Source organism: Coccinella septempunctata, chromosome 2, assembly GCF_907165205.1.
Source record: "Coccinella septempunctata chromosome 2, icCocSept1.1, whole genome shotgun sequence".
Lineage (NCBI taxonomy): Eukaryota > Metazoa > Arthropoda > Insecta > Coleoptera > Coccinellidae > Coccinella > Coccinella septempunctata.
This window is the reverse complement of record NC_058190.1, coordinates 10,413,376-10,425,523: the sequence shown is the minus strand read 5'-3', so window position 1 is coordinate 10,425,523 and position 12,148 is coordinate 10,413,376. Positions and strand designations below refer to the sequence as shown.

General features: G+C 33.9%; 1 protein-coding gene across 1 annotated transcript; it reads right to left on the bottom strand.

Annotated features, from left to right (window-relative positions):
• Positions 1 to 6,058: 6,058 nt before the first annotated feature.
• On the bottom strand, positions 6,059 to 8,253 carry LOC123306709 (THAP domain-containing protein 5-like). The gene is made up of 4 exons (XM_044888829.1): positions 7,577 to 8,253; positions 7,266 to 7,451; positions 6,860 to 7,141; positions 6,059 to 6,747 (listed from the first exon to the last, which is right to left on the bottom strand). The coding sequence occupies exons 1-4, from the start codon at positions 7,582 to 7,584 to the stop codon at positions 6,585 to 6,587; spliced, it is 639 nt and encodes a 212-aa protein (XP_044744764.1). The 5' UTR covers positions 7,585 to 8,253; the 3' UTR covers positions 6,059 to 6,584.
• Positions 8,254 to 12,148: the final 3,895 nt, after the last annotated feature.

Sequence of the window (12,148 nt, the reverse complement as noted above, 5' to 3'; positions counted from 1 at the left end):
TACAACAAAGAAAAAAATGGGATAAACATCCGAATTCTACCCTAAAACTGGGTATGCTTGTCCTAATTAATGATGGACCTATTTCTCCCTTGCGCTGGCGGTTGGCACCCAAACAACACACACACATCTTTAAAACATTTTATAGACCATAGCTCATAGACTTTTAGATGATCTATAAAACATCAGAAAGTATCGAACCTTTAACCTAGATTCGACGGAAAAATGTCCGCGAGATTTACGTTGAAAAGTATCACTTCTTCAGACGTCTATTCGACGTAATTCTAATTATCTCTATAACAAGTACGATTTCTGATATTCTCGAGATTATCCGGATTTGGTATTTTGTTTGATATATAATAGACGTTTGAGGATGTACTTTATTAAAATCATTCGATATCGTTTATATATCATTAGATTTTTGACATTTTTCTTCGATCAACAATCTGATAATATATAGATGATCTGAAAAACATGGCCATCAGGACATCTAAATCATGTAGCACCAAAGATCTTCTTTAGACTTTGGAGCATTGTCTTTATCGTTGAAGAAATCGGATGTCTATTAGAGGAAAGATTATTTATTGAAAAAGATGGTGTTGGTATTCACCTATTTTAGATGATCAAAGATGAACGTTTGTTAGATATTTCTAGAATGACCTTGTATTGTATATACAGTTTTTGTCCTCTAATCGTTGTCAACTTTGGAATTATATTAGGATAATTTAAAAAACGTGATATTAATGACCTCTTAACTTGACATATTTATTTCACAAGATATGTTTCGAAGAAGGGTCCATGTGAAAGAAAATGGACGTTCCATAGATTCAAGATCCACATCTTCGAATCATATCCATAAAATCTGACCACTTGAAAATCTACAGATTAGTGATGGGCGAGTTCATATTTATACGGAATGGTTGACAGTTCGTATGGGAGTTGGAAGAGAAAAAACAGGTTCTGATGAATAAATATATTTATAATAAAAAAAAACAAAAATAAATATAATTCAAAAACATAACACAAATTCATAAAATTGGAAAAAACATAATATAAATAGATGAGATTATTGTCTATTTGTTTTTATTCCTCTCATATTCGTACCGTTGATTGGCTAGTCTTAACCAGTCTTGAATGGCCCGTTTTATGACAGCATCATTTAAGTCTGCTGGCGTTTCACTTTCGAAGAGAACATATACAGCCTCTGGAAGCAACATAAATTACAAATGGCTAAATGTTTTTTGATTGAATATCAATTACAAGTTGAGAAAATATGCAAAAAAATATTCTTTTGAAGAAAAGGAAGCGACGAACCAAAACCTGGAGATACAAATTATAAATCAATAGGATTCAATTTCCGTACTCTTTAGATACCCTGAGAATTTTTCAGAAATAAAAAACGCTGCTCTAATGAACTCCTATGGATTAATTGATACAGAATTTTCAATTCGAACATCGAAATACGAAAAAACATTCGAATTCTTAAATGATCTAAAAAACATCTAAACATTTCCTCGAAGATTTCAAACTCCGTATATTCAATTATTCGTCGAATTTCAGATTGAATCCTGTTTTGTTAGTACTTATAATAAGGGTCACATTATTCAGCAAGAGTTTCCTGAGTGAAGTGATTCAAAATTCACTTCTGAATCGATGTCTAGAAGATGTCTATCAATAGACTTTTTCAGATAACCGTCTTCACCCAGTAAATTTTACATAGAAATAGAAAACGCTGCTGTATAATGAACTCCTATGGATTAATTGATACAGAATTTTCAATTCGAACATCGAAATACGAAAAAACATTCGAATTCTTAAATGATCTAAAAAACATCTAAACATTTCCTCGAAGATTTCAAACTCCGTATATTCAATTATTCGTCAAATTTCAGATTGAATCCTGTTTTGTTAGTACTTATAATAAGGGTTACATTATTCAGCAAGAGTTTCCTGAGTGAAGTGATTCAAAATTCACTTCCGAATCGATGTCTAGGGTTGTATACTAACGGAAATGTTGAATGTTCAAGTTCAAATGGCTATGCACTATGAAATTTAACTCTATTGGCCCATGGCCGGTTCGCGGCTTCTTGCGAATTGCGATAAGAGTTCGCCACCAAGCGATCCAACCCGATCGTAGTTCGTGTCTAGTCCTTCTCATCGCATATCTCTCGATCCAACCAAACACCTATTTTCTGCAAACTCGGAAAAGATCCTTTTTCCTCAAGACTCTCAAGAGTATCTTGGGTTAATCAATAATTTCGTTCGAAATTCATATTTAACATATTCAATTTAGCAGTCAATCATTCTTCACCATTATTGTTTTTGAAATAGGTACCAATATTCATACTCAATTTTCGATTTATATTATAAAAATTGTCCAATCAGTTTTATCATATGAAAATTTTCACGAATTTCAATATCCTGATACTAAGTCTCCTAGAAAAACATCCCCATCAGTAAGAATACGAATACTTACATGTGCTTTTTAACATTGATACTCAGATGATAAAACACAATATGAATTTGAAAAATACACTAGGAAGATGTTGATTAGTCCAAAATTTTTTGACTATCGTAGAAATATGGTTTATGAATAATTAATTTCGGAAGTCACTTCAATAGATGACATTGACTTCTCATTATTATTTGGAACACTTAGAATCGTGAAGTTTAAAGACGATCTAGCAATGACAAATCTAGAAGAAATTTATTTGTTCACTGTTTTTCGACCATTTTACTTAGATGTTTTATATATGTAATCTAGGCGTCTAAACAAAGTCAGATATTGATGTGTCATATCGATATAGTAAATGATATCTATTTCCCGTCTGAAAATTAATTTCATCATGATTATAAAATTAAGATATCCAATAAACGTTTTTTCAATATATGATCTTCTTTGAAGATATTAATCGACATATTTGGTACAATTTGAATTCTAATGTTCATAGACGATACAAAATGATATATCTGAAAGATATTCATCTGGTCACTGGTTTTCGACCATTTTAGTAAGATGTTCTCCATATGTAATCTAGATGTCTTAATAAAGTCAGATATTGATGTCTAATATTGGTATGATATATCATATCTATTAGTTGTCTGCCCAGTGATTCTTTCGCGATTAATACAATTAGATATAAGATAAACGTTTTTCAGATGTATATTTGGAAACTAATCTATTTTCAGATATCTTGCGGACATAAGAATTTTGCCAGGCATAAGACTAGACATCTAAAAGATATTTCAAAAACATCATTCATAGAAAACGTCTTATTTAGATAATCTAATTTTGATCATAATTCAGAGCAAGATCATTTTAGATCCCTTTTGACATAAATGAGATGTCATTTAGACGGAAGTGTGTTGTTTGGGCACGAATTGAGAAACTACATCTAGGTTTAGATGGAATAGCTCGTGTACCTACCGTTAGTACTAGCCAAAGTGTGATGCAACGTCCTATAGTAAAGTTGTGTCCATTACCCCAGCAATAAATCATTGCTGAATTTTATTTTTTTATTTTTTTTCTTCTCTTTAAAATATGTATATTTTAGGTGGGCGGTTATGTTAATGCAACACTCTTATTGAATTGAATTTCTAAATTCAATATATATATTTTTCCTTTGTTTCGAAACGATCGTTGAATCAACGCGTCAGTTTCTATAATTAATTCTCCTTTTTTTCTTTCATTCATTCATTTGTGTATGTTTCAATTAATTATCGGTAAATACGCTGGGAAATCTCGGACTGCATATGGAGACATATGGGCGAGATTAATATATCTTCTCGATTGACGAAGGACGGAACACAGTGAAAATAACCATCTGAATTTCGTCGATTTTTCTAAATTCCGATTCCGTTTTTTTCTTAAATAGTGCTTTCAAAGATAGTGCTCTCAAAAGGACTTCGAAAGATAGCAGGAAGTGCCAGATCCCCATTTTCTGGTGTTCATCCCAACAAGGTAGGTCGAGTGCTTCCAGCGAATCTTTATATTTTCTATTTTTCATCTTTTTCTCTCATATTCTCTGAGCTATCGTAACAAAACAAATAAATGAGAAATGTTATTTCTCTATTGTCTCCCAATATTTTCATTGAACATATAGAAGGCTCCCTACTCATCTTCATCATTCATGACATCAACATTATATTCCTTCCATTCATCACTATTTGCATAGCAAAAGTTGTGCAACACACAGCAAGCTGTTATAATTTTGGAAGCTTTTATTGGGCTTATATGTTTTTCCCTGCTTTCATATATTATAATTGCCCGATAATTATAATTTCCACTTGGGAAGAGTACTTTTGCTGCCAATAATGCACTTTCTTCAGCATCATTCAGAACATATAAATATTTTTGAAATAATGAATCCATTTTGGGCAAACAAATTGAAAATTCAATCAAAGAGGAACTCATTTCGAATCGCTGTCTAATGACAAAGACAGATGATTCAACCATCAGCGATATTCTATTTTAGCGACAACAAAATTAATGACGTCACGCTTAAAGACGCTTAATCGCCAAAATATGGCTTAAGTATGCATCACGATTAGAGGATATTTTTCCCTGGGGCTTGTTTTACTCATCTGATATAACAAACTTCTCTAATCCACCAGTATTTCTAGAAGAACTCAAATTCTTGAAATCTGTAAGAATAATGATAGGAAACATGAAAATCCGTTCTCTGATGATTCTCATTTTGGGGGATAATTTAGGTATAAATTCGGTTATCGGACTGCAGGAAAGTTTTTCAGCAAATTACTTCTGTAGAGTTTGTTTTTCTTACAAAAATGGATCAAGAATTATGGTTGCGGAAGATTTGTCCACTTTGAGAAATTCTGAAAACTATGGGGAACAAGGGCGGATTTAGGGGGGGGGGGGGGGGCACAGGGGCACGTGCCCCCCCCAGAAGAAAAGAGTAGGGTTAGAGCTTGTCCAGATGCGGCGAGAAACGCGCGATTGACTAGGCGCGTATCATTTCATGTTGCGTCTACATGTAGCGTTTGTCTACGCGTCAAAACGCGAGTTGCCAGTCCAGTATTCCCTATTATTGAATCCTCGGTTTCCAGTGTGGATGGTTTTTTCTCTTTTGAATTACTTCCTTCACAAAATATTTCAACAATTTCTTCCCAACATGTATTTTTAGTAGGTATTCATCGATTGGAATATTCGGGAGATTCCATATCTCACAACAGAATTATCTTTTTCCAATTCTGACATATAAAGTGACACTTTTTAGAACTCATTGACGTTTGAAACTTAATACAAGCGACCGATTTGCTGAATATTTTGTAAGCGAGTTAACTGCCCTGACAAAATCAAATGCATAGTAATGATGGGTGTATATGAATTTGATAATTACATCAATTCGTTTGGAAAATAAAATTGTTTGATATAATTTCTCGTTAAATTGAACTGAAATGACCTGAGGCACGAATTGTTTTCGATATAACTCCGAAGTTTTAGAAGAAATTTTCGCACAAATGGTTATGATATTCCGTAAAAAAATTTCTTTTACTGCTTGCAGACCGCTCCTATTCAACCCTGGGATATCAATTCGGGTTACCAATCTGAAGCACGAAGTTTTGCCGATATATCTCCGAAGTTTTAACGAGAGTCAAAACGAAATATTCACACATATGATTGTCGACTATCCAAACTTCATATTCCGTGAAAAAACTTCGGGACTAAGATTGGTTTCTTCCAAAAAATAAATATTTGTTTAGTATGATCCATAACATTGCCCATACATCAAGTTATTTCAGGTTTTGCACTAGGCCGTTCGCTTACTGTGTCAAGGGAAATTTTTTGATAAATGTAGATTTCAAAAAAAAAATGGTAACCCACTGATGTGAGGAAAAATTTATTTTTTCAATAATTCCAAAAATACAGATTCGTTCATGTTGATAGCTAGTATTTCAGTAGAAAATAATATTGTGATATAGCCTTAAATTTCGTTTTCTACATTTTATTTAGAAATTAATTGCAATAATTCATTAAAATTTGCTTTTGTAGTCGAACGGGAATAGAAGAAATATTTTTATAGAAAAAATGAACAAAATCTTATAAGAACAATTCTTAATTATTATTATACAACTTCATCCAGAAAAACATTACAGTACAATGACATAAATTAATAACAAGACTCAGACAATTCTCAAAATAGTTAATGCGTCTATCAAAATTATACTTAAAATTTAAATGATTGAATGTTCTTATTAAATGATTGAAAACTTAATACTGACAAAAAATTCCTTTATAAAAACATATCACAATAATCCTGTAGCTCAACATTAATAATAAGAGGGACTAATTAGAAAGCATAATTCTTTTATTAGATTACTGAATTCATTGCTGAACTTGAATCAAGTATTATTTTGTTTTCAACCATTTTGCACAATTGAAAATGTGGTGAGTACCACACTATTACAAGATAAAAATTATCCATCATTTTTAGTACATATAGATCTGGAAAATAGAATATATAAACGAAACAATAGGATTCTGAAAGTGTGACAACATGACAATGGACAGATACTATCAAATTTGAAAATAAAGGAAATACACGTAGTTTTTTTGATGAGGGGTATCAACAGACTGGTGCAATCATTGCATGTAGCAGACAAATCTGAAGCTGTTGAAGTTTTAGATAGTTCAGACCACTCAGTTTTGGAAATTCCTCTACTCTACCAATATCTGAGAGAGTCTGGGTCACACTCCTTCCATCTGAAGCAGTCGATGTGCAACATGAACTGAAATGAAAACATATCAACATAAATTATGGTTGGAAATGATCGCAAGACAAACACTTTTTAAATGATTGTTTTCACCTGATGCATTCAAAATAATATTCAATACACTCACGTATTTGTATGTGGTGCTGCAAATTTTTCAGTATCAAATACTTCTAAGGAATCCACTTTGCCTGATAAATCTGAAGCGGCCAAAGCAACAGACATGTCTGTAGCAGATAAATCGGAAGCAGTCAATGTGGCAGATAAATCTGAAGCACTTGCGGTAGCAGACAAATCTGAAGTTTCTGATAATTCAGAACCAATCAATTTTGAGGACTCCCCAACTTTACCAACATCTGATGGGTCCTGGGTCATATACCTTTCGTCTGAAGCCGCTAATGTGTTACTTGAACTGAAATAAAATATAAAAAATTAGGATTCTTCAATAAGAATTGTGTAATCCCTTGATTTATTATAGTAACATTATTTAAATGATTGATTTCACTCGATACATTCAACATATTCAGAATACTCACCAAGGATCAGGCAATGAAATCCTGGATGGAATAGCTTCCGTTTTCAAACATTTTTTTCCAAATTTAAGGATGAAATCTTCGTCACAGAAATGGTCAGAGCAAACATATACCCATTTGGAAGATTCTGAAATTTTCAGTTTTAACTGGTCCATCCATAATTTCTGTCGAGCACTATCAATAGGCATTCTAATGAGAGGAAAAATTCTTTAGTGATGAATTAAACAATACGAAATTAGTACGAGACTAATGAAAAAAGCTAGGTATCCCAAGTTACGCCTATGGAAAAATATCGTTTGTTGTTGTTTACTTACCGGTGCATGGATTTCCATTGCTTTTACTGCTGATTTTTTTGCACACCACACAGCGATTCACCATTTTTACAATTTCTAGTTATTGTCTAACACCGTTTTCACGTAAATCGTCCAACAATAACGTTTGTATCATTCAAGATTCGAGAATATGTAAACATGTGGCCATTCGAAGTGGGTTGTTGAATAAACAACGTTGCCAAACTTCTTTCTTCGTCATCTCCTTATTTTTTTATATTAAATTTATGAACATAATTTCATTATGTAACTTGGCTTAGAACATATCCTGAATTCATCAAGCATTAGTATTGTCAGTATTATCATTTATTCAATAGCCGATACATTTTACATTGAAATAATTATGTCATATTTCCTCTCGAACGGAAGCGAAAACCTGGGATTATATACTTTTCCAAAAATATTGCCAACGCTGCTTGACAATTCAGCATCATTCGGATAGCTTCGGAAAACACGATTCTTTCAACCAATCGTTGTATGTGGTTTATTGTTTTGGTTTTGATCATCACTTCGGATAACTTCGGAAAACACGAGTCTTTTCAACCAATCGCTGTATGTGGTTTATTGTTTTGGTTTTGATCAGAATATAAACATATAGCTATCTTATTTCGAGGACGTTTTCTCTCTCACTATGCTCTATCTTGGTGTGTAATATCTTTGGTAAAAACTATATCGAAACTTGCAATTACGAAACAATATTCTATTAGAGAAGTTTCCTAGTTATAAACAGAAAATCTATTCTGCAAATCAGAAATTTTCAATTTCACTTAGTATTTTTGCGGTAAGCGCAAAGGTGACTTCACGCTAATTGAGACATCGCCTACTCTTAGGGGTGGAGATTAATGAACCATAAGAGTTAGCTACGACAATCGTCGAGGCAGCGTAGATCGTGCCTGCTATAAACGCTGGTTACATAGAGGACATGGAGTAATGCGTCGCCGGTGGCGCCATCGTTTGGCGTATGCTGCACCGCAATAGACGTGTATGCTACCCTGTGATCGCAACCGTCAAGAGCAGTGATGCCATCATTTGGCTAATTTTGGTACCACCATGGTGCGATGAAGTATTCTTCTATCATGGGTATAATCCATATTTTGGTAATGAACGGAGTCTTCAATTATTGAATTAAATCTGTTTATGAAATGTCTCTTCAACGTTCATAATCGAATTTTCAACTTCTTGAAGAAGGTATATGTTTAAGTTTTAGGAATTCCTATGAATTATTATTCTAGATTCTATTATTAACTCTATATCAAATACTCCATTTTTGAAATCAAGAATTGCAAATACAGAAACTGTGCAGTCACTGTATATCAAAAACTGCGTTTTGAAAATGCAGAATTATCAATACAGAAACTATGCAGTCACTGTACATCAAAAACTGCGTTTTGAAAATGCAGAATTATCAATACAGAAATTATGCAGTCACTGTACATCACAAACTGCATTTTGAAAATGCAGAATTATCAATACAGAAACTATGCAGTCACTGTACATCACAAACTGCATTTTGAAAATGCAGAATTATGAATACAGAAACTGTGCAGTTACTGTACATCAAAAACTGCGTTTTGAAAATGCAGAATTATCAATACAGAAACTATGCAGTCACTGTACATCACAAACTGCATTTTGAAAATGCAGAATTATCAATACAGAAACTATGCAGTCACTGTACATCAAAAACTGCGTTTTGAAAATGCAGAATTATCAATACAGAAACTATGCAGTCACTGTACATCAAAAACTGCGTTTTGAAAATGCAGAATTATCAATACAGAAACTATGCAGTCACTGTACATCAAAAACTGCGTTTTGAAAATGCAGAATTATCAATACAGAAACTATGCAGTCACTGTACATCACAAACTGCATTTTGAAAATGCAGAATTATGAATACAGAAACTGTGCAGTTACTGTACATCAAGAACTGCGTTTTGAAAATGCAGAATTATCAATACAGAAACTGTGCAGTTACTGTACATCAAGAACTGCGTTTTGAAACGCAGAATTATCAATACAGAAACTGTGAAGTTACTGCACATCAAAAACTGCGTTTTGAAAATGCAGTATTATCAATACAGAAAATCTGCAGTCACTGTACATCAAAAACTGTGTTTTGAAAATGCAGAATTATCAATACAGAAACTATGCAGTCACTGTACATCACAAACTGCATTTTGAAAATGCAGAATTATCAATACAGAAACTATGCAGTCACTCTACATCAAAAACTGCGTTTTGAAAATGCAGAATTATCAATACAGAAACTATGCAGTCACTGTACATCACAAACTGCATTTTGAAAATGCAGAATTATCAATACAGAAACTATGCAGTCACTGTACATCAAAAACTGCGTTTTGAAAATGCAGAATTATCAATACAGAAACTATGCAGTCACTGTACATCACAAACTGCATTTTGAAAATGCAGAATTATGAATACAGAAACTGTGCAGTTACTGTACATCAAAAACTGCGTTTTGAAAATGCAGAATTATCAATACAGAAACTGTGCAGTTTCAGTACAGCAATCTCTGTGCTGCATTCTGGTGGCATTTGTAGTGCAGTATTTGTACAGTTGCTGTATATTGTGTTTGTTGGGTGGTTTAATAATTTATGTATTTTTCCAAGTCACGGAGTACTTTTTCATTTCGTAATTCGTATAATCCTACTTCGCGCACTAATAAAAATGGTTTACTCATCCAAAGCTCTTTTTTCTCTTCTGAATCACCTTCTTCAGAAAATCTATCAACAATTTCTTTCCAACATTTTTTCCGAATACGATTGAATTATTCGGGTGATTCCATATCCCACAACAGAATTCCCCTTTCAACTTCATCGATATCGAGTTCCATTTCGAAATTTCACTTAATCCGTCCTCACGCAGCAATCAACGCATGTGTACTGGACGCTACCATTGGGACCCTAGTATCCCGACACGCGCGTAGATAGCTCGAGTCGAGATCCCTGCGATTGCTTGCGTCGAACTTGCGATTTTATTGCACGCGCATGTGCATGTGGACGGGATCTTAGGGAAATGAACAGCGGAGACGGTCCAGACCAACAGTAGCGTCTCTACTACATTACGCCGTTTACGCTTGCGCCGCTTGTTACAATCACGTAGAATAAAATAAACTCGTCTTTGTAGCCTACTTAGTTCAGTGTACATAGTTTTAACGAGTTACAAGTTAAATTTCTGTAATAAAATGAGTGATAGAGACAATAAGAGACAAAAGAAATTGAGTGAGTTTTTCTTCATAAAAAAACAAAAAACCGACGATGCAGTTGCAGAAACAGGGAAAGGAATTGAATTCGTTGGGGTTCCATGTGCATCCACGCATGCGGCAACTACATCAATGCCCATTAACCCAGTAGCAGCATCAGCCTCTACTTCTACTAGAGTTACATGTTGCAGGAACGAGATATAGGTAGGTTTCTTTGTGTATATCAACATCTTTTATAGCTTTAGGAAGTGACCATGTGTGGGTGGCATGCTATTTTTTTATAGAATTGAGATCTAGTTTTGCAGTCACTCCGACGCAGTGCGGGCTTTACATGTATCTAGGTCTAGGTTTTATCTAAAACCACCGTTAAAAAATAGTTACTCAGCTACGTCTAGGCTATTTCAATTTGTTAATCATTATTTAATTACTTTGATGGCACTACTATGTTGGTATGTAAAAAGTTGAATATTTATTTTTGATTTCAGGTACACTACTAATCAACCAACAAAACGCGTTAGTTCTTACAGACGAGGAAAGGTATCAGTGGTTGAAATATACTTGGCAACCTACAACAGACTTCAATTTTCCTCTGGTGCGTGAGGGAAAAATTTCAAATGAGCTGGTTAAAGGCACATGAGTGGCTAGCATACAGTAGAATTGCTGGTGGCGGTTTGTGCAAAATGTGCATTCTTTTTGGTCGACGTGAAGCAGGTACCAATGATATGAAGCTGGGAAAATTGGTTTCGGAACCACTAACCAAATATAAAAAGGCAATCGAAACGATCACACACCACGAACGCACGAATTACCACCAAGCGAACGTAGCAGCATCTCAAAAGTTTTTGATGGTGATGGAGGGAAAATCAAATGATGTTGTTATCCAAATGAAATCCCAGGAAATGAAAACCATTGAAGAGAATCGTAAAAAACTTATACCCATCATAAAAACAATAATATTATGTGGAAGGCAAAACATACCATTGAGGGGTCACAGAGATAGCGGTAGTTTAGACACATAAAGTTCTTACGGACATGGCGAAGGGAACTTCAGAGCCTTGTTAAAGTTCCGAATCGATGCTGGAGATGAGCTACTGCATGAACACGTGAAAACTTGTGCTAAAAACGCTTCCTACGTTAGCAAATCGACGCAGAATGACTTAATTGAATGCTGTGGGGAATTAATCAGAAACAAAATAGTGGAAAAAATTAAAATGTCGAAATTTTTCACCATTATAGCTGATGAGACCACAGATATTTCGGTTTGTGAGCAACTATGTATTTGTATTCGCTATTTCGATGTAGATACAAAAGAAATACAAGACTTCCTA

What these genes read in the sequence shown, in the direction of transcription:
- LOC123306709 (XM_044888829.1), bottom strand. An exon ending in ATTTCATTGCCTGATCCTTG is followed by an intron (nt 7,142 to 7,265) that starts GTGAGTATTCTG and finishes ATTTTATTTCAG; the next exon opens with TTCAAGTAACACATTAGCGG. An exon ending in GCAGCACCACATACAAATAC is followed by an intron (nt 6,748 to 6,859) that starts GTGAGTGTATTG and finishes TTTTCATTTCAG; the next exon opens with TTCATGTTGCACATCGACTG.